This window comes from Entelurus aequoreus, linkage group LG09, assembly GCF_033978785.1.
Source record: "Entelurus aequoreus isolate RoL-2023_Sb linkage group LG09, RoL_Eaeq_v1.1, whole genome shotgun sequence".
In the NCBI taxonomy this organism is placed as follows: Eukaryota; Metazoa; Chordata; class Actinopteri; order Syngnathiformes; family Syngnathidae; genus Entelurus; species Entelurus aequoreus.
In genome coordinates, this window is record NC_084739.1 from 61,563,644 (window position 1) to 61,585,334 (window position 21,691).

At 38.1% G+C, this 21,691-nt stretch overlaps 1 protein-coding gene across 2 annotated transcripts in view; it reads left to right on the plus strand.

The window, feature by feature from the left end:
- Positions 1–1,025: 1,025 nt before the first annotated feature.
- Positions 1,026–21,691, plus strand: part of cfap36 (cilia and flagella associated protein 36) — a 21,107-nt gene continuing 441 nt past the window's right edge. Inside the window, exons 1-11 of one of the 2 annotated variants that reach the window (XM_062059083.1) lie at positions 1,026–1,395; positions 1,741–1,805; positions 4,844–4,945; positions 5,026–5,140; positions 5,206–5,293; positions 9,325–9,472; positions 9,553–9,609; positions 14,144–14,252; positions 14,304–14,452; positions 20,928–21,111; positions 21,189–21,691. The exon at positions 21,189–21,691 is cut by the window's right edge and continues 441 nt beyond it. In XM_062059083.1, coding sequence (XP_061915067.1) covers positions 1,290–1,395; positions 1,741–1,805; positions 4,844–4,945; positions 5,026–5,140; positions 5,206–5,293; positions 9,325–9,472; positions 9,553–9,609; positions 14,144–14,252; positions 14,304–14,452; positions 20,928–21,111; positions 21,189–21,241 — 1,176 coding nt within the window. In that variant the 5' untranslated portion in view covers positions 1,026–1,289 and the 3' untranslated portion in view covers positions 21,242–21,691. The remainder of the gene's footprint in view (positions 1,396–1,740; positions 1,806–4,843; positions 4,946–5,025; positions 5,141–5,205; positions 5,294–9,324; positions 9,473–9,552; positions 9,610–14,143; positions 14,253–14,303; positions 14,453–20,927; positions 21,112–21,188) is intronic. The other variant, XM_062059081.1, reaches the window with a different exon arrangement.

The following is a 21,691-nucleotide window of genomic DNA, read 5'->3' on the forward strand; positions in this document are numbered from 1 at the left end:
TTATGGTTTAAAATATGATGTGAAATATAATGCCAAAAAGAGTGTCATCATGATATGTAGAACAAGAGAGGACAAGGACCTCTCTTTTCCTTCATTCTATCTGTCAGGACAGGTGCTGAGTGTGTGTAATAAAACTAAGTATCTGGGGCGCATCATTACTGATCTATTGGGTGATGATGATGACCTATACAGACAGCGGCGTATGCTGTATGCCCAAGCCAACATGCTGAGAAAGAAATTTTATTATTGTACATATGATGTAAAGATAAACTTATTCAGAGCCTATTGCACTCCCCTGTATACTGCCCCCTGTGGGTAAAGTATAAGCAGAAAAGCATACAGAAACTGCAGGTTGCTTATAATGACTGTATGAGGCTTCTCCTAGGAATTCCAAGAAGATCCAGTGCAAGCCAGATGTTTGTTAGAGTTGGAGTGCCCACTTTTTCAGCGTTGCGACGCAACATTATGTATAAGTTTATGTGTAGGGTATCTGAGTCTGAAAATGACATAAACTCTGTGTTAACGAACTCTGGCCGCAGTTCTGTTAGGTACTCATCTGGACTGTGGAATCATTGGCACACATGTTTGTATGTCAGAAACGGACATTTGGGTTTTTATGTTTTTATTATTTTTATGTTTTTATTGTTTTGTTTTTAAAATATGTTTTATTGTTTTGTTTTTTAATGTATTGTATTCTGTTTTTATATGTTTAAATGGATCTTAAGGTCTGCAATAAAGATTGATGATGATAAAGATCCAGGAAAAACACAAGAACAGGAACAGGAAGAAATGTGTTATACAAAATGGATGAATTGATATGGGAATTTAGAGGAGTTAATGTAAATAAACTGTTCATTGCATGGATGCAGGTAAGTGTAGCTTCAGTATGAATACTGATACACAGTATTGGATTTAGAAAAAAAACGGATTTGTTATTTGTATGAATTATTTATAACCCAAGTCAGCAGTGGAGGTTCAAGAGGCTTGGCAGCAGTCAAGTGACGTCATAGTTACCATGACAACGAACCAGGCGTCACCATTCCTGTCTGCAGGAGTGAGCGAGTCTTTCTGCTAGTCCCCATCAAGAGGGGAACATAACAAACAGCCCACCCCCACGGGGATATTTGTGCAATGGGGGGCGTTTTATGAGCGCCGACAACCGACAAATGCGTGCTTTTGCATACGAGGGCTACGTGCCTACCGTAGCGGAGCTGGACGCGCACAGGCCGAAAGAGCGAAGCTTGTTGCCGTCCCGCCGCCGCTGACTTCCCCCGGCAGCCGCAGCCAACATGGCCGAGGACGACAGCGAGTGGGTGGTGGAGAGCATCGTGGGCTACCTGGGGAGTCCAGAGTGGGTTATTCCAATCACGGACTTTATGGAACACAAATGTACAGGTAAATGAACTCGCTCACCTGGTCTCCAGCCAAGTTTGTTTATATGCTAGCACGATAGCCTACGTGCTAGCTTATCCGGCTAAGCTAATGCTAAGATGCGTAGCCATGCTTATCTTCAAGTTTTTGACGCCTATTAGCGTGTTTTTATCAAATGTAAAACATTAAATGTTATATTCCACAACACAAGCGTGCTATATATGAGGTGTGAGCGAAAAACTATGGTAATTAATAAAGGCGATAAAACAAGCTAGCTCCAGGTAGTCAATCAGTTGACGCGCGTTAATTAGAGCACAGATAATTACATATTTTTATTTCTTTGCTAATCTACCTGTCATTACTTTTCAGTGTTTGACGATGAAGACGAAAATAAGTTGTCATACACGGAAATCCACCTGCAGTATAAAAAGTTGGTGAGTACACATGCTAATAAAAACAAATATTAGTAAGTCGGGGGGGGGCGGGTATCTAATGTCGATACCGTCAATACCAAGGGCTGTATTATTGGGCCGATACCAGCGCGATAAGATCGAAATTGTTTTATATTATTTCTCACGCATAATGTTTTTGTTTCTATTTTGCTACTGTTGATCTTTTTCAATGGCAAAGGATTTGATAAGAGCCAATGGCGTTTTTTTGCTTTTTTTATTTTTGCACAAATTATTGTAAACTATAAAAAGAAAACAAATTATTATTACCTTATTGTCTATCACATTTTTTATATATTACTAAATGGTTGACAAATAAGTGTTCTTATTATAATCATATTCAAATAAATTAAGGCAAAGGGTCAGTGGGCATGTCATTTATATAGATGCCTAATAAAGCACAAAGTAAGCAAAAACCTGAAAAGCAAAACAAAAATGTGTAGAAGTAGAAATTAATTTGCTTCTTTTTTGATTGATTGATTGAGACTTTTATTAGTAGGTTGCACAGTGAAGTACATACTCCGTACAATTGACCACTAAATGGTAACACCCGAATAAGTTTTTCAACTTGTTTAAGTCGGGGTCCACTTAAATTGATTCATGATACAGATATATACTATCAGATATATACTATCATCATAATACAGACATCACACAAGATAATCACATTAAATTATTTACATTATTTACAATCCGGGGTGTGGAGGGGGGGTTAGGTTTGGTTTATATCATCAGTCATCAACAATTGAGAACAGAGAAATGGATATTGGAACAGTGTAGGTCTGACTTGGTAGGATATGTACAGCAAGTAGTGGACATAGATAGATAGACAGATAGATAGAGAGAGAGAGAGAGAGAGAGAGAGAGAGAGAGAGAGAGAGAGAGAGAGAGAGAGAGAGATCAGAAGGCATAAGAAAAAGTATCTGCATTTGATTATTAACAATCCGGGAGGGTGTTAGTTTAGGGTTGTAGCTGCCTGGAGGTGTACTTTTATTGCGGTTTTGAAGGAGGATAGAGATGCCCTTTCTTTTATACCTGTTGGGAGCACATTCCACATTGATGTGGCATAGAAAGAGAATGAGTTAAGACCTTTGTTAGTTCGGAATCTGGATTTAACGTGGTTAGTGGAGCTCCCCCTGGTGTTGTGGTTATGGCGGTCATTTACGTTAAGGAAGTAGTTTCACATGTACTTCGGTATCAGGGAGGTGTAGCGGATTTTATAGACTAGGCTCAGTGCAAATTGTTTTACTCTGTCCTCCACCCTGAGCCAGCCCACTTTGGAGAAGTGGGTAGGAGTGAGGTGTGATCTGGGGTGGAGGTCTAGAAGTAATCTGACTAGCTTGTTCTGGGATGTTTGGAGTTTAGATTTGAGGGGAGAACCCTTTGGGTGCCTTTAGGTGGATGTGGGGGCTCTCCAAATATTTCTAATAAGCAACAAAGTCGCTAAAATACTGACCCCTCTTACGACATATTTTTATTCTCTGGCAGACAAAAGCACATATGAGCCAATGTTTGTTTAGAAGAAAAGACACAATGCCACCTACAAGGGCCGAAACAATTACCTGATTAAATAAATGAATACAAGCTTAGATCTATATTCTGTTGCTTCCATTAATCGTTTAATGACTGTAACTAATGAAATGTATAAAATCCGGTCCACATAAAATAAGGTAAAACAAGTTTAATAGAGGGTTGAAGGAATAGAATATAATAGAAGTGAAAAAGGTAAAAAAATAAAATAAAAAAAAGGTGGAAAGGAAATAGATGCTAAAATAGGTATAAAAAAGGTAAAATAAGGAAGATAAAATACGTATATCAGAGGTAAATAGAAGGTAAAACAAGGTCAATAAAAGATAAAACAAGGTAAATAGAAAATAAATACAAGGTAAAAGAAGGTAAATATAAGGAATTTACAAGGTAAAATAAGTTAAATAGAAGCTAAATAAAAGGTAAAATCTAAAAGGAAAGCTAAATGGAAAGTAAAAGAAGGTAAATAAAAGAAAGTAAAACATGGTAAAAAAACAGTCAAAAAAGGTCAATATAAATTAAATACAAGGGCAAATAAGTAAAATAGGAAGTAAAATAAGTAAATTAAAGGTAAAAGAAGGTAAATAAAAGTAAATAGACTTAATAAGGTAAATAGAAGGTAAAGAGAGTAAACAAAGGTATAATAAGATACATTCAAGGTAAAAGAAGGCAAACAAAGGTAAAACAGGGTAAATAGAAGGTAAATGTATTAAAAATTGTCAAATAAGCTAAATAAAAGGTAAAATAAAGAATGTAAAAAAATGTTTTAAATAGAAGCCAAATGAAAGGTAAAAAAAATCAATGGAAGGAAAATTTAAATAAATTCAAAGAACAGTTAGAAAGAAGGAATATACAAGGTAAAAGAAGATAAAACAAAGTCAGACAGTCAAAGAAGTTGAGTAGAAGGTAAATAAAAAGTAAATAAAAGGTAAAATAAGTTAAATAGAATGTAAAATAAGGTAAATACAGTGGAAGTTAAAAGAAGGTAAAAAACAAACATGGAAGGTAAAACAAGGTAGAAGATGATCAAAAAAGTAAATGGGTGGTAAATAAAAGGTTAAATAATTTAAATAGAAGGTAAAAAAAAAAAAAAGGTTGAACAAAGGAAAATAGAAGGTAAAAGACGGCCAAAGAAGGTAATGAAGGTTATGGCAAGTACAAACATATTTGTTTATTAAAACTATTTTCCCTAAAATACGCATTGAAGCTAAAAAGTATGTTTTATCCGATTACTCGGTTAATCAAAAAAACGAATCGATAGATTACTAAAATAATCGATAGCTGTAGCCCTACCACCTATCATACGACGTTCTAACATCAAGCTACATTAACATACATAGTCCCAGTCCCATTATAATGTATTTATGAGCAAGAGTAAACACGTAGCATTAACTCTTTTTTTGTAGCGGGCTGCCATAAATAAATCAATCTATGGAAAACATTGAAAAGGTACATTTTGTTTCACCTGCAGACTGTAGAAATGTTTTCTTTTGTAGGTGGAGAAGCTGCTCGAGAATTACATGCAGGAGGTCGGCATCAACGAGCAGCAATTTTTAGATGCGTGCTCTTCTCCTTTTGCCAAGTCCAAAACTGTACAAGTATGTTAATCAGGCCGTCAAACTGGAAAATATTGTTAAATTAATGATACCTCTAACATTATTGTTATTATCTGGTTCAGTCGGTGTTCCAGCCAGTCCTGGCCACAGATGACTTCCAGATGTTTCGCTCACTGATGGTGCAGAAGAACATGGAGCTGCAGCTTCAAGCACTCCGCGTGATCAAAGAGAGGAATGGTAAGCGCCCTTGTTGAACACAGACGTGACTGACATGGCTACAAGTCACAAGTCAATGTCTCTAGGGGCTCTTCCTGAGTGTCTGACTGACGGCGTGGACGATCTGACAGAACTGCAGCAGCAAGAGATGAAGATTCTGCAGGAGGTCCTAAAGTACGTTGTGTTTTTTCAATCATCACTAATGAGTATCAGACAATTTTCAAGAAAAAGTATGTGATTCCTACATTGTTGATACAAATTATTGTTACAGTGTAATAATTATTGTTACCTGTGGTAATGCCACTATGATACAACATCTGTATTATAATCCTTGAACAAAGTAAGAGTGAAACTCATGTGAATAATCACTGAATGGAGAACTGGGCGTGGGATTAAATAAATTATCTTCTTCCCACTCCCTTTAAGGCAAAACTGGACAATCATGTATACTATACATTACCTTTTGCACTATATCAATTTATATTATTATGTGTTGTCAACTTTGTACTTTTTTATGTAATTGCCTGAAATAAATAAATAAATGAAATTAAATGAAAAATGAATTGATGCCGATCACAAACTCCAATGTCCTGTGGCCGACACTATTTCTTTTTAGTCTCCCGCCTGACAAGCGGCTAGTAACTATTTGTCACGGCTTGTCACACCACGCCAGGCCTTATTTGGTGTTTTTTGGTGGTTTTCTGGGTGTAGTTTTAGTTCCTGTCTTGCGCTCTTATTTTGTGTTTTTTCACTTCCTGTTTTCCTCTTTCCTGCAGCAGCTTTACGCTGCTTTCGAGAACTTTTCCCCTCACCTGTATTCTGTTTGTAATTAGCACTATTTATGTTGAGCTTGCGACACCCTTGGTTTGTCTGGACATTATTCTCTGTTCACTGGTGACTATATACGATCCTTTCGAGGCTGAGCTCTAGTACGCACATACTTTGTGGACGCCGTCTGCTCCACATTCCCTGTAAGTGTTTTGCTGGGTTCCAGCATTTTGTTTTCTTTTCTGTTGCTTTCGCTTTTTGTTCGTTTAATCAATAAATACCCCTTTTTTTTACTGCACGCTGCCACCTCAATCGTCTGCATTTTAAAAATCACTATAACCTCCGTCGTCTTCCACGACGCAATGCTTGACACTATGTGTCTCCATACTCGGTCGAAGCTAATATGATGCGTTCCATTGTTACTGGGATGTTCCAGGTTCCTAGTTGGAAATTTCAACTGGAACGCCCTCGTCCTGAGGTCGGATATCCTACTCAGAAAGTCTGAGTTTCCTCACCATCCTCAAGTTGGCTTCAAAGATAGCCGCGCTGAATGTAAACAATAATAGTAGCTTCTGTTGTGGTCGTTATTAGCACTTCTGACAATTTTTTTGTCGCACAAAGTTAGCCGTATATGATGTATTGCAGGACCGTAAAATATGGGAATATTACTGTAGCATAAATGTTATTTTTGATTGTGTTTTATACGTTAGCATATGTGTTTTCTCTTTATCCACCGTGTTTGAAGGTTGCAGGAGTGCATATTTATTCCGTAAGTTGTTTATAGTCATAAGGCAAGCGCAAGAATAGCTTCAGTTTTCTTGATTTCCGATCTTGTAACTGTAACCGCTTCCTTCATCATTTTTGTGCTTGAGAAACTTCTCTATGACTTTAACTCCAGACTTCTTCTATTTGTTTGATATTTTCATTGCTGCAACAAGTGGTGCGTTTAGCAAGATAATGCTCAAAAATTAAGTTTTGCAGTGGTAGAAGTGACTGAGTTTTTTATCGATTGTGTGTGCAATCATCTCTTTGGCTTGAAGGTCCCACGTGGCTTGCTCTCTAATGGGATTGTGTTAGAAGAGCACACTTTAAGCTCCTTAGCACGCAGCTAATTTAGGTAGGAGTGATTGACACCAGCAGCTATAGCTAAGGAAAACTAGTATTTCTATCCACTTTGTCCTACCGAGGGCACATTAAAATCTTCCACTTCCTCTTGAAATACCTGGCAGGATTCCCTCTAATGACTGATGACTACAGCAACACCATTTAACTTGAACTATTGAATTAATTCCCCCACCAGGTAGATTAACTAGTGAGCACTATCTGTATTGTGCTGTGCTGCTACAGTATCTTCCTCTCTATACGTCAGGCCTAATCAACTGGCGGCCTGCGGGCAAAATCCGGCCCGCCAAAGCTTTTCGTTTGGCCCACCGAACATCACCCAAATAGGCTTAAGGAAACCATATAACTTAGGGTTGCTCATGCACGCAATACTCCCGCCACCCCACAGGGGGAAACAACGAGGCTTATGTGTCACAATGAAGCAGCAGTGGGGTGAGTAGAAGAAGATTACTAATTAAACGCTGGAGAAAAAAAACAAATAAATTGCAAAATCTGACTTTTAACAATGACTGAACAACACAGTATGAACGTTCTGACTCGAGCAAGTGCTCAAGTCATTGTTTCCTGTCGGACTTTGTAAGCGACGGACACTGTTCTAGACAAGAAGCAACAATGATAGAACACATGTAAGCTTCATAACGAAACTTGGTCAAATCTGTTTAAGTCGATATTGTGCATAAAGACATTTAGTTTGTTTTGTATTGAAATTGCTGACTTTGTGATGTATTTTGTATTCGTGGTCGTGTTTTGTTTTTTTTATGATTACCTTTGAGTGATCAGAGCTCATTTAATACATGTAGCGCTAAATTTGACCAGTAGATTGTGTGCAATGTTTGATGTACTGTACATTAGGGCTGGATGATTATGGCAAAAATAATGATCACAATTATTTTGATTGATATTGTAATCATGATTAATTACGCGAATAGTTTAACTAATTTGAAAACATGAGTATTCATTATACCACCAAAACTAAACTTTAAATATAGTATTATAAAAAGGGATATCAATTACTAACGAATAAACCACAACAAGTAAAACAATAATAGCATTGCAATAACAATACATTTAAATTTAAAAAATAGCAATATTAAACAATACAATTCAGTTTGTCCTTTAATTGTTTTTAATTCAGTTTTTTTACCTTTTACACTTATTTTACCACAATACAGTGTGTGCTTTATGTGTGAAATAAAATGTTTGTTAAAATGCACAAAATCCTCACATTTTTTGGTACTACCGGTATACATTTTGACCAGTTTTTTTTAGGTCAAAGCATAATCATTTTGTAAATTAAAATAAAGGCCTGGGTCGATATTCTTTAAGTCGATTAACCGACGATAAATGAAAATTAATGTCTGTAAGCTGAATATTGTTTCTTATCTGTGTTGGCCCTGCGATGAGGTGGCGACTCGTCCAGGGTGACTCGCCCAAGTGCAGCACCCCCCGCTACCCCAACAGGGACAAGCGGTAGAAGGTTGGATGGATTGATGGAAGTTTTCCAGAGTCGATTAATTGCCATGTGCCAATACTTACAGAGCATTCACGCTTTACGTCACTTTAAGCTGGTAGACGCGTTGTACCAAAAGCGGAATGAAAAGAAGGGGGTGACTTATCTTGTCCTCATTAAGCAGGCATGTGATTTTTCCATCTATAGTCGGAAATCCGTCTTTTTTAATCTCTGTAAAAATATAAAAAAATATTTTCGTTTTTTCTTCGTTTTTTTTTCGGACCTACAATGTGTGTTAAAATCTTAAACCGTCTCTTTGCTATACCTGCCAATAACTACGTTTTTTGTCGGCTAGCGAATCACGCCCTGGTTGTCGGCTAGCAATTCACGCCCTGGTTGTCAGCTAGCGCTTTCCGCAGCTAGGTTGGTAGAGCAGCCGTGCCAGCAACTTGAGGGTTCCAGGTTCGATTCCCGCTTCCATCTTCCCAAGTCACTGCTGTTGTGTCTTTGGGCAAGTCACTTTACCCACATGCTCCCAGTGCCACCATCACTGGTTTAAATGTAACTTAAAGATGTAGATAATGGGTTTCACTATGTAACACACTTTGAGTCTCTAGAGAAAAAGCGCTACATAAAGGTAATTCACTTCACTTAATTGGTGCGCTAGTTGACAGCTATCAATTAGTGCCCTAGTTAAAGTTACATTTGTGTCCAAATATTGGGCTCTTTTTTTAAGTTATTGAACATTTTGAAAGCGAGTACTAATCTGTGATTATTGATTATTTATGATTGATCAAGATTAGAAACATGATCAGGTGACTGCACTCATTTCTCAAAGTGATGAACGTCTTTCCTCTCCGCTCAGAAAGTCCAAAGAGGAATACGATGAGGAAATGTCGTGGAGGTTGCTCCTGGAGGAGGAGCACGGCTCTACATCCAGCAGCAGCTGTGACAACAAGGCCCAGTGTGGCAGTGGTCAACCCCCCGAAAGCCAAGAGAGCAGCTCTGCCAAGGTGAGACTGCTACTTTCCCACACGTCCGACATGTTATTCACCAAAACATGCTTCCAATGTGTTATTTGCTCCATGCTCAGGCCAAAGCTGACGGTCACCATGGTAACCTGGTGAATGGAAACATGGCAGCTAAGCTGGTAACCCACTGGAGTAGCCATGATTAGTAGATCAGATATTAGCAACTGCATTTTATCACTTTTATAACTTATAGCTGAGCTATTAGAGTCAGGCTGCTGATTGGAAACAGATAATTGGAAAGTGGAAGTAATTCCAAAAATCCATCCATCCACTTTTTACCGCTTGTCCCTTATGGGGTCGCGGGAAGTGCGAAACATTTTTTTTTAAAACAGTGGTGTCCAAAGTGCGGGCCAGGGACCATTTTTGGCTTGCAGCTACTTATTGGCGACCGACATGTTCTGACAATGAAATTAATTTGTTATTATTATTATTATTGACAAGGTCTATTAGATATAACAATAACAACTATTTGTTTTATCCCCTATAACATAAAAGCTAAGATAATGGGTTTTGTAAATAGTTTAGCACAGGGGTTCTTAACCTTTTTGATGTCGGAACCCAACTTTTCCACAACAGAGGGGCTGAGGGCCCATTCAAATTAGTAATGAATTGGAATCATATTCAATAATTATACCTGAACTTATTTCAGTTTAAAAGGATGCACCTTGTCAAATGACTACATCAATCACAAATATTATTATCAAGGCTTAGATCAGACGGATTTAAAAAAATAAATATACGTATCTCATATATTGCAAAATAAGGGACTCATAAAAAATGGTGAAAAATGTATTTAAGTACAATTACATTTAAAAAGTCTATAAAATTAAAGTGCAAAAAAATACAGCTTCACCCCTTTAGTCATAATTTTTGCGCTTGAATATAACGTCTCTATGACTTTAGCTCCGGACTTCTTCTGTATGTTTGATATTGTCATTACTGCCACAAGTGGTGGAAAAGTGTATTACAACGGAGTACCGTGGACCTCAGATTAGAAAAACAAATCTTTTGATGGCCCAAAAGTGTCCCCGGCCGGCCCTATGGTTAGGAAACACTAGTTTAGCAAACACTGATGGTTTTAGCATCCCATCATGTACAAAATGTATCAAATTGGGCCCCCTCTGCAACTTTGGACACCCCCAATATAACAAGTTCGTCTTTTTCACCTTGAACAATCATCTGTAGTGCATGACAAAAGTGGAACTAAAGAACGAAATGACGACATAATATGCATGAAAACACTCCTACAGACATCACACATGGGACTATTTAGTAAGTAAGAATTGTTTTAGTTATATTGTAAAACTTACAAAGGTGTCTCGGAGTGATGAATGAGGAATCCATAATAGTAGAAACACAATGGATGATTAGAGGAAAGAACGGCACTTGTACTTCCGGTTCAAAGCTTTAAACGTCAGAAAACACTGTCAAGGTTCTCCCAGCAGCACCTGCAGTGAGCGGACTCGTCCAAAGGATGGCGCCATAGCACAAACTAACACAGCATTTCTGTGTCTTTGCACATGTTTTATGACAGCTTTTTGCATTATGCTCGTCAGCGAAGAAAAATCCATACATTAGCCCCACTGTTTTATAAGTTGCGGGGTTCAAAGCATAGAAGAAAGGTAGCAGCTTATCAGTGGCGTGCGGTGAGGTTAATGTCTGGTGAGGCACGACTGCATCATCACAGTCAGATTTACAAACATATGAACCTGCAGTGCAGGTGTACCTAATGTTGTGTCCCTGCGGTCGTTCGCGGCTCCTGCAGCGCGAGCATTGTAGTTTTTGCACTTTTTGGCTTCTTAAGTGACTTTTTTTGGGTGGATTCGGTCTTGCACGTGGAGGGTTTGGGTGTGGGCTTTGGTTGGTGTGGCGCTCCCGTCGGGCGGTGCATTCTGCGGCGGGAGTGTTAACCGGCACCAGGAGGCAGGGTTATGAGACGAGCCTCACACAGTGTGTCTTGGCAGCAGATTTATGATCGCTCAGCACTAAAAATACGTTACACACAAACAGTTGTTGACAAAATACACTGTACATTATATACCTCAGCTAACTAAACTATGGAAATGTATAATATAATTCATATAGCAATACAGTCTCACTGCACAGCAGGCCAGCAGTTAGCCGAGTCATTGCGCAATCCATGGTGAGGCACAAGTGCCTCAACTGGCTGCTGATCACCGCACCGTCTCCTCAGTATTTGAACGGCAAATGTGAAAATAAAAATAATCTAAAACTGGTGAAGTTAAATGGAAAATAACTTTAGTATAATCACTGGATACATATAACAATTTAATAAAAAAAATTTTTCTTTTTACTTGTTTTTCTTTCCATGATGGCAGGTGAGGCCCCGCCTCCCCTGCCTCTAGTGATTGCACGCCACTGCGGCTTATAGTCTTGAATTTACGGCGCAACAGAAGCAATGTCGTCATAGCGCCAAAGGGCAAACTGCTGGGTATTTTAAAGCGCGCGCAGAGCAAGACAAACCACTCATCATACTTCGAATCTTGTGGTGTTATTTCCCTTAAACTACACTAGGAGGTCGCCCGCAGCCACAGCTGTCAGTGACAGCGCTCCAATTAGAGTCCCTTGCATTTTGTTGCTATAGTAGACTGTGTTGTCAATTAAATAGAGCCACACCTTTAGGTCATACTTGCCAACCCTCCCGATTTTCCCGGAAGACTCCCAAATTTCAGTGCCCCTCCCGAAAATCTCCCGGGGCAACCATTCTCCTGAATTTCTCCCGATTTCCACCCGGACAACAATATTGGGGGCGTGCCTTAAAGGCACTGCCTTATTTCCTCTACAACCTGTCGTCACGTCCGCTTTTCCTCCATACAAACAGTCACACACATAAGCCGTGTTGGGACTAACGCGTTACAAAGTAACGCGTTACTGTAACGCCGTTAGTTTCGGCGGTAACTAGTAATCCAACGCATTATTTTTTATATTCAGTAACTTAGTTACCGTTACTACGATGATGCGTTACTGCGTTATTTTACGTTATTTTTTATGTAGTATCGGCTAGAAACAGAAGATCTGAGTGTGTTTTATTGCAGCGCTGCGGTGTCGTTCTTCTGAATCTCTTGTGTCACACGGAGGAGGCGCGCTGTGTGTGTGTCTGAGTGTGGGGAGGGAGGGAGGGAGCGCGCAGCAGCATTCGTGAGGGAGGGGCGGAGAGCGAGAGAGTTGTTAACGCGCATGCGTCGCCAGGCTCAGCTTTTTATCGATAGATTTATCAGATTTAATGTTTTATTATCTATAGCAGGGGTGTCAAAAGTGTGCCCCGGAGGCCATTTGCGGCCCACAGCTAATGTTTTAAAGGTCCACAGCACATTCTAAAAGTACTATTAAAATAAACAAAAACATAACAAAAGGGAATTAAAAAAGCTTAAAGTCGAAATGTAATTTAGAAAAAGTTGCGATGTTGACTAATAAAACAAAGCTGTTTTTTTTTCTTTCAAACTGTCATTGCTCAAAACATAATATTGAATCAAAATCAATGTTATTATGAATTATAGTACACACACTATTCTAGACTTCTAGAGTGTTTGATTATCACATCACTCTAAATGTATAGAATATAAAGTTCACAAACATAAAGAGGAATCCTAGTGGGCCAGACCAATCTTTCCTTATCTCTAAACTAAAACTGGGGAAATGTGTAGAGTGTTCTGGGCTTCAGACATGATTTTATTTCAGAATTCCTTGAGAGAAAAAAACGCCTGGTTAGGCTTTGGTATGTAAAAATAAAGTTAAAGTATTTATTTGATTTACAGCTATGTTGTTATTATGCAGTTTGTTACTTATGCATGTTATGTTATAGCTATTTAAAATAGTTTTGTCAATTTGTTCTGGCCTGAAATAAGTTGGCCCTTTGAAACATATCTTTGTCTTTGTGTGTTATATGTAGACCACATTGCTTAGCAGAGTTCAGTGATGCAAATGCATGTCAAGTTGATCAACAGATTGTATTATTCTCCAGTGTAATAACAGTACTGAAATGAAGGCTAAAAGAGCATTAATGGGAGCTTTTAAAAAAAAAAAAGAAGAAGAAGTAACTAAATAGTTACTTTTCACAGTAACACATTACTTTTTGGTGTAAGTAACTGAGTAAGTAACTGAGTTACTTTTGAAATAAAGTAACTAGTAACTGTAACTAGTTACTGGTTTTCAGTAACTAACCCAACACTGCACATAAGTGAATGCAATGCATACTTGGTCAACAGCCATACAGGTCACACTGATGGTGGACGTATAAACAACTTTAACACTGTTACAAATATGCGCCACACTGTGAACCCACACCAAACAAAAATGACAAACACGTTTCGGGAGAACATCCGCACTGTAACACAACAGAACAAATACCCAGAACCCCTTGCAGCACTAACTCTTCTGGGACGCTACAATATACACACTACCACCAAACCCCCTCCCATCTCCCGAATTCGGAGGTCTCAAGGTTGGCAAGTATGCTTTAGGTACACCCGACTGTGGTTGTAGTTCAACCAACACTTTTGTTGTTTGTATTGAATGTAATTAGAATGGACAGGTGTACCTAATGAAGTGTCCAGTGATGACGTGTACAAACGCATGCTTTTGACTTCATGTCCTTGTGCTGACGTCCAAGTGAATCGCCTCATTCCCCCGCAGGCCAACGGCAAAACTCCCAGAAACACGGAGATGAAAATGGCTGGCGCAGGCAATGGCAAGTGTGAGAACAAGCGCATCTCCTCCTCGTGCTCCTCTACGCGCACCTCTGGTAAATACTGCACGTTAGTCCCAGATGTTGACTTCTGATTGTAAAGTGAAGGTGTGCGTACAGTCGACGGCGTTCTTCCTCCCGTGAGAGCTCCTGTCAGCTGCGTGCGTGACGGCAAGGAGCAGAGCAGCGGCCACTCGGCAGGAGAGTGTTGGCTGGAGGAAGCACACCGAGAGGCGGGCTTCTCTCAGCCCTACACCGTAAGTACATGAAGATCCCCACTTATGTCCTGCCCTCGCCACGATAAGGGGCGGCATAGCTTGGTTGGTAGAGCGGCCGTGCCAGAAACTTGAAGGTTCCAGGTTCGATCCCCACTTCTGCCATCCTAGTCACTGCCGTTGTGTCCTTGGGCAAGACACTTTGCCCACCTGCTCCCAGTGCCCACCCACACTGGTTTAAATGTGAAGTGAAGTGAAGTGAATTATATTTATATAGCGCTTTTCTCTAGTGACTCAAAGCGCTTTTACATAGTGAAACCCAATATCTAAGTTACATTTAAACCAGGGACTAGGATCGCGGAAACAGGGCTCGAACCTGGAACCCTCAAATTGCTGGCACGGCCGCTCTACCAACCGAGCTATACCGCCCCAATATGACCAATACTGCCCCTGTGACTACTTGGTATTGGATCGATACCCAAATTTGTAGTATAGCCGAACAATCATGTAAAATACTGAAACAACAGAAGAATAAGTGTTTATCACATTTTAATAGAAGTGTAGATAGCTCAACATTACAGCAGGAAGTAACCAGCTATTAACAATAGTAATTGTCTATTACCATTGTTAGTATATTCATTATTCCTACATTGTTGATACAAATTATTGTTACAGTGTAATAATTATTGTTACCTGTGGTAATGCCACTATGATACAACATCTGTATTATAATCCTTGAACAAAGTAAGAGTGAAACTCATGTGAATAATCACTGAATGGAGAACTTGGGGTGGGATTGAATAAATGATCTTCTTCCCACTCCCTTTCAGGCAAAACTGGACAATCTTGCATTACATACTATACATTACCTTTTGCACTATATTAATTTATATTATTATGTGTTGTCAGCTTTGTACTTTTTTATGTCATTGCCTGAAATAAATAAATAAATGAAAGAAAAAAAAAAGAAACTGTAAACTAGCAAGTACTGTAGAATAATCATGGTTTTGAGAAAATAATGCAACTGGATATGGCACATTATGTTACCGCATACATTAAGAGCATTTATAATTCGTTTAGAAATGGTTTTATTATCTTTTGTATGCCAAATAATATATATATTGAGATAAATATTAGGGCTGTCAAAGTCAACGCGATAACGCGTGAACTATAGGTTCCTTTAACTGGGATCATTTTTAACGTAACTTAGATATTGGGTTTCACTATGTAAAGCGCTTTGAGTCACTAGAGAAAAGCGCTATATAAATATAATTTACAATTCACAATAAATAGTATAATTTGTTTGCAAAATGGTTAGAAGTACACCTCTGCATAACATTGCATCCTTACTTACATTAAAGATAGAAATAGAGATACATTTTCAACCAACAATAACTTTACTAACATTGTTATTAGTGTCAGGTTCAAACACTGATGACATCTATTAAACAAGACAAGAAGCAAGGAATTAAACAGAGACAGAATTCAACTTAGCTCAATTAAGGAGAAACGCGTAGACACTGTACCCTTGAACAGTGTCGTTCCACGCTCTGACGAAAGATTGTACGCCTCCTCTTTTAGCTGGACTTTCCCTGATTACATGGCAACAGCTGTTTCTAAAGGGGCGGGGGTCGTAAACAGCCGTCGCCTTTGGTTACAAAACAGTTCAAAGAAAAGGTTGCCTGGAGGGGGGTCAGGCCCTGCCTCCTCTCCGCTTTGTAGATCTCGGGTCAAGACAAAATCTTCCTGTGGATTACAATACATCAAAGAAACCGACACCCTCATGTCGCTCCCCATCCTACACAGTGGAGTTTTAAAAGCCTTTTGCTTGGTAGGATCAAAGACAGCTTTTGTCCTCTCGCCGGGAACTCACGGCAACACAAAGTTTTGTGATAACTTAGATACAATTATTCTGACAATTAGTGTATCAATATTGCCTGAAACTCTGGAAAAATAAAGTTATCTATATTTAAATGATCATTTTTGACCGACATAAACCATTTGATACCGAAATGTAAAATTCATTAAACTCAATAATAATACATTCCAATTGATCAGCAACATTAACAATATATAAAACACTTCAACCTTCCCCAAAAAAATTAAATTAAACCATTTGTGCTGTTTTTTTTTTTAAATTAAAATAATGAAGTGAGGATTAATGGCTACAGTGAGCACGTTTTGTGGGGCACAGCTTTTCGGATCGGGGGTTTGAAAAATGATACTGATAAAGCCCCTTTATTTGAGAACAACTGCTTTAGGCACATAGAGTATTCATGTGTTCACTGACGTAATAATAACAAATATAAAACTGTGTAGTTTATATATTACTGTATATATATGGTTTCCTCAATTTTGAGCAGTAAAACACGTACCTGCCCCCTAAAAATGACAGCCAAAAATGTAAAACTATAATTTATTGTAATGGGTTTAGATCAGGGAATGCTCTGTGAGGCATTTGTGGTTTAGGGCTATACTAATAATATTTGATAGTTATTTTGTAAATCAAAAAATATGACAGAATCATTTTTTTAAGAAAAAAATTATAATAATAAAACAAATTATATATTGTTCATTTGTTTTACAGGGAATTTATGGTTTTATTTTTCCAAAAGTATTCTGCCTGAAAGAAATGTATCCAAAATATAAAGAATATTGTAATTATCATTAGTGTACAAAATAAGAAAAAAAAAAGTATTTGTTAATATTTATAGTTAAATGTATTTCTATTTTGATTGAATCTGAGAGAGAGGTGCTGTAAACACTGCAAAAAACAACTACCGTATTTTTCGGACTATAAGTCGCAGTTTTTTTTATAGTTTGGCCGGGGGTGCGACTTATACTCAGGAGCGACTTATGTGGGAAATTATTAACACATTACCGTAAAATATCAAATTATATTATTTAGCTCATTCACGTAAGAGACTAGACGTGTAAGATGTCATAGGATTTAGCGATTGGGACTGACAGATTGTTTGGTAAACGTATAGCATGTTCTATATGTTATAGTTATTTGAATGACTCTTACCATAATATGTTACATTAACATACCAGCCACGTTCTCAGTTGGTTATTTATGCGTCATATAACGTACACTTATTCAGCCTGTTGTTCACTATTCTTTATTTATTTTAAATTGCCTTTCAAATTTCTATTCTTGGTGTTGGGTTTTATCAAATACATTTCCCTAAAAAATGAGACTTATACTCCAGTGCGACTTATATATGTTTTTTTCCTTCTTTATTATGCATTTTTGGCCGATGCGACTTATACTCCGGAGCGACTTATAGTCCGAAAAATACGGTATTCATGTGTTCACTCACGTAATAATAACAAATATATATATTTATAAAAAAATACAAACTATGTACTTTATATATTACTGTATATATATGGTTTCCTCATTTTTGAGCAGTAAAACACGTACCTGCCCCCTAAAAATGACAGCCAAAAATGTAAAACTATAATTTATTGTAATGGGTTTAGATCAGGGAATGCTCTTTGAGGCATTTGTGGTTAAGGGCTGTTCTAATAATATTTGATAATTATTTTGTAAATAAAAAAATGAGAGAATATTTTTTTTAAGAAAAAATAAATAAATAAAACAAATTATATATAGTTCATTTATTTTACAGTGAATTTATGGTTTTATTTTTCCAAAAGTATTCTGCCTGAAAGAAATGTATCCAAAATATAAAGAATATTGTAATTATCATTAAATAGTGTACATAATAAGAAAAAAAAGTGTTTGTTTGTTAAATGTATTTATATTTTGATTGAATCTCAGAGAGAGGTGCTGGATATATTGTTTATAGGACATTGATTGATTTGTTACTGTCAACAAAATTATGCATCAACAAATTAAAAAAAAAAAGGTTGAAATATTTTGCGGATTAGAAAAAAGGACAGTGGTGATTGTACACTTGTGAGATCCATCTTTTATTAGCTGTATTAAAATGCTTTTGAAAAAATAATTGCAATTCTCACGGCGTTCAGTCGATTTGTTTGAGAAGACGCTTCTCCTCTCATGGTAGAAGGCTTGGTAATCGACAATTGCAAGTTTACAGTGGAGTAGAAATGTTCCTGTTGGTCATATTTTGGTGACTTTATTAAACCACAAAAAGAGACAGTTACCAGCTGTGTGAAGCATACTTGCCAACCTTGAGACCTCCGATTTCAGGAAAAAAAAAAGGGGGGGGGGGGTGTTGAGGTGCAGGCAGCATACACCTTCCCATTTGAGCTGTCCTGGATGAAATGAAATTATTTTTTCCAATCATTTTGGAACTTGCAAGCGTATTTCTTCTTCTTACTCGTTGTTCTCATGTGTCTTCTTCGTTCTTCTGCTTCGTCTCCTTCTTGTTGTGTGTGCAGTTGTGCACTTAGCTCCAAAAGCCGTAGATCAGGGGTCACCAACGCGGTGCCCGCGGGCACCAGGTAGCCCGTAAGGACCAGATGAGTAGCCCGCTGGCCTGTTCTAAAAATAGCTCAAATAGCAGCACTTACCAGTGAAGTGCCTCTATTTTTTAAATTTTATTTACTTACTAGCAAGCTGGTCTCGCCTTGCCCAACATTTTTAATTCTAAGAGAGACAAAACTCAAATAGAATTTGAAAATCCAAGAAAATATTTTAAAGACTTGGTCTTCACTTGTTTAAGTAAATTCATTAATTTTTTTTACTTTGCTTCTTATAACTTTCAGAAAGACAATTTTAGAGAAAAAATACAACCTTAAAAATGATTTTAGGATTTTTAAACACATATACCTTTTTACCTTTTAAATTCCTTCCTCTTCTTTCCTGACAATTTAAATCAATGTTCAAGTAAATTAATTTTTTTATTGTAAAGAATAATAAATACATTTTAATTTAATTCTTCATTTTAGCTTCTGTTTTTTCGACGAAGAATATTTGTGAAATATTTCTTCAAACTTATTATGATTCAAATTCAAAAAAATTATTCTGGCAAATCTAGAAAATCTGTAGAATCAAATTTAAATCTTATTTCAAAGCCTTTTGAATTTATTTTAAAATTTTTGTTTTGGAAAATCTAGAAGAAATAATGATTTGTCTTTGTTAGAAATATAGCTTGGTCCAATTTGTTATATATTCTAACAAAGTGTAGATTGGATTTTAACCTATTTAAAACATGTCATCAAAATTCTAAAATTAATCTTAATCAGGAAAAATTACTAATGATGTTCCATAAATTATTTTTTTTATTTTTTCAAAAACATTCGAATTAGCTAGTTTTTCTCTTCTTTTTTTCGGTTGAATTTTGAATTTTAAAGAGTCGAAATTGAAGATAAACTATGTTTCAAAATTTAATTATCATTTTTTTCTTGTTTTCTCCTCTTTTAAACCGTTCAATTAAGTGTAAATATCATTCATTATTAATAATAACATAGAGTTAAAGGTAGATTGAGCAAATTGGCTATTTCTGGCAATTTATTTAAGTGTGTATCAAACTGGTAGCCCTTCGCATTAATCAGTACCCAAGAAGTAGCTCTTGGTTTCAAAAAGGTTGGTGACCCCTGCCGTAGATGTTATTGTAGCGTCCCGGAAGAGTTAGTGCTGCAAGGGGTTATGGGTATTTGTTCTGTTGTGTTTATGTTGTGTTACGGTGCGGATGTTCTCCCGAAATGTGTTTGTCATTCTTGTTTGGTGTGGGTTCACAATGTGGCGCATATTTGTAACAGTGTTAAAGTTGTTTATACGGCTACCCTCAGTGTGACCTGTATGGCTGTTGACCAAGTATGCGTTGCATTCACGTGTGTGCTTGAAATTAACGTTATCATTAAACCAGTTAAAAGATCGTACAATGTGTCAGCATTTCTTGACATCTTTGAGTAAAGACCATTGTTAAACCCGTCCAACGCTACATTATTATCTGACTGGGCCAGCACGCTGTTTATATGGAGGAAAAGCGGACGCCTGGACGGTATGCGGCTGTTAAGGTTTGAAGGTTTCAGGTGAGAGAGGACGCTAAAGGCAGTGCCTTTAAGGCACGACCCCAATATTGTTGTCCGGGTGGAAATCGGGAGAAATTTGGGAGAATTGTTGCCCTGGGAGATTTTCGGCAGGGGCACTGAAATTCGGGAGTCTCCCGGGAAAATCGGGAGGGTTGACAAGTATGGTGTGAAGTCAATCTGGATGCGCACAGTTAGGAAGGGAATTCACATACCCCATTCAATGCAGTTTACCTGACACATGAAACGTGACGAATGGGTGGCATGCGCCACCCACTTTACCAGCCAGATGGCAGTAGAGTGTTGAATATCTTAAAATGTATTTGTGGCAATTTTAAGTTTGACCAGTGTCAGTTGCTATGTAGATTAACGCTTTCCATCATTTTCAGCAGACTGCATTGCAAAATGGTTCACCCCCTCCCTCCTCTCACGCAAGAATGGGGCCATATGAATCCCTTCCCTTACTGTACATGTATATGTTTCTCCTTAGTCTGGTGGTCTGCCCAGTTTGAGTTGCAAGTATTTCTGATTGTGATTCTGAAACGTCCTCCAGGAGTTGTCGGCGTCGCAGCAGCTTCAGCTCCAGCAGAGGGCGACGTACTTACGTCAGCAGCGAGACAAACTGCACGCGCTCAAGAAGGAGCAGCAGAACAAAAGCAAGCAGGCCGGCACACCCGACACGGCGCCCAGCACACCTTCCACGCCGGCACCTCCTCAGACATCTGTGGGTCCATCAGGTGTGGGATGGTGGTGAGGGGTGTGTCCGCATTAAAACACACCTTTTTGTTCCCCCCTCCCCCCCTCTCCCCTGCAGGAGATTTCAGCAGAGGAGCGAAAGAAGCTTCAGAAGAGAAAGCATTTGGCTGACAAGCTGAAAGAAGAAGTCATCAAGAAATGAGAACATGTGATGCGGTCTTCGTGTTCCTAAATGCACCTTTTTTTTTGTTTGGAGTCAGGGTGTGTGCTGCGTGTCTTCCACATGTTCCCTGGTGACAAACACTTGCTTGGCCGGGCAGAGGATGTCAAAGGAGCATTCAAGTGGACCTTTAGAGACTTCAGAACCTGCCCAGGTGCCAGAGACTTGCTGTACATTTATGTTGTGTAGAGATGTCAAAACTAAAGAAGCAATTTGCATGACAAAATACCCACAATGCATTGTTTAGGACCCTGCAAATAGGAATAGGGTCTAGTTGCAGGTGATGACAACGGAAGTGAGCCGTGTCTTTTAAGACCTGTCCACAGTGGTGCTGTCAAGGCCAGAGTGGACATTTGATTTTGTCACGTGATCCAAGATGGCTAATGAAATGCAACATGGTT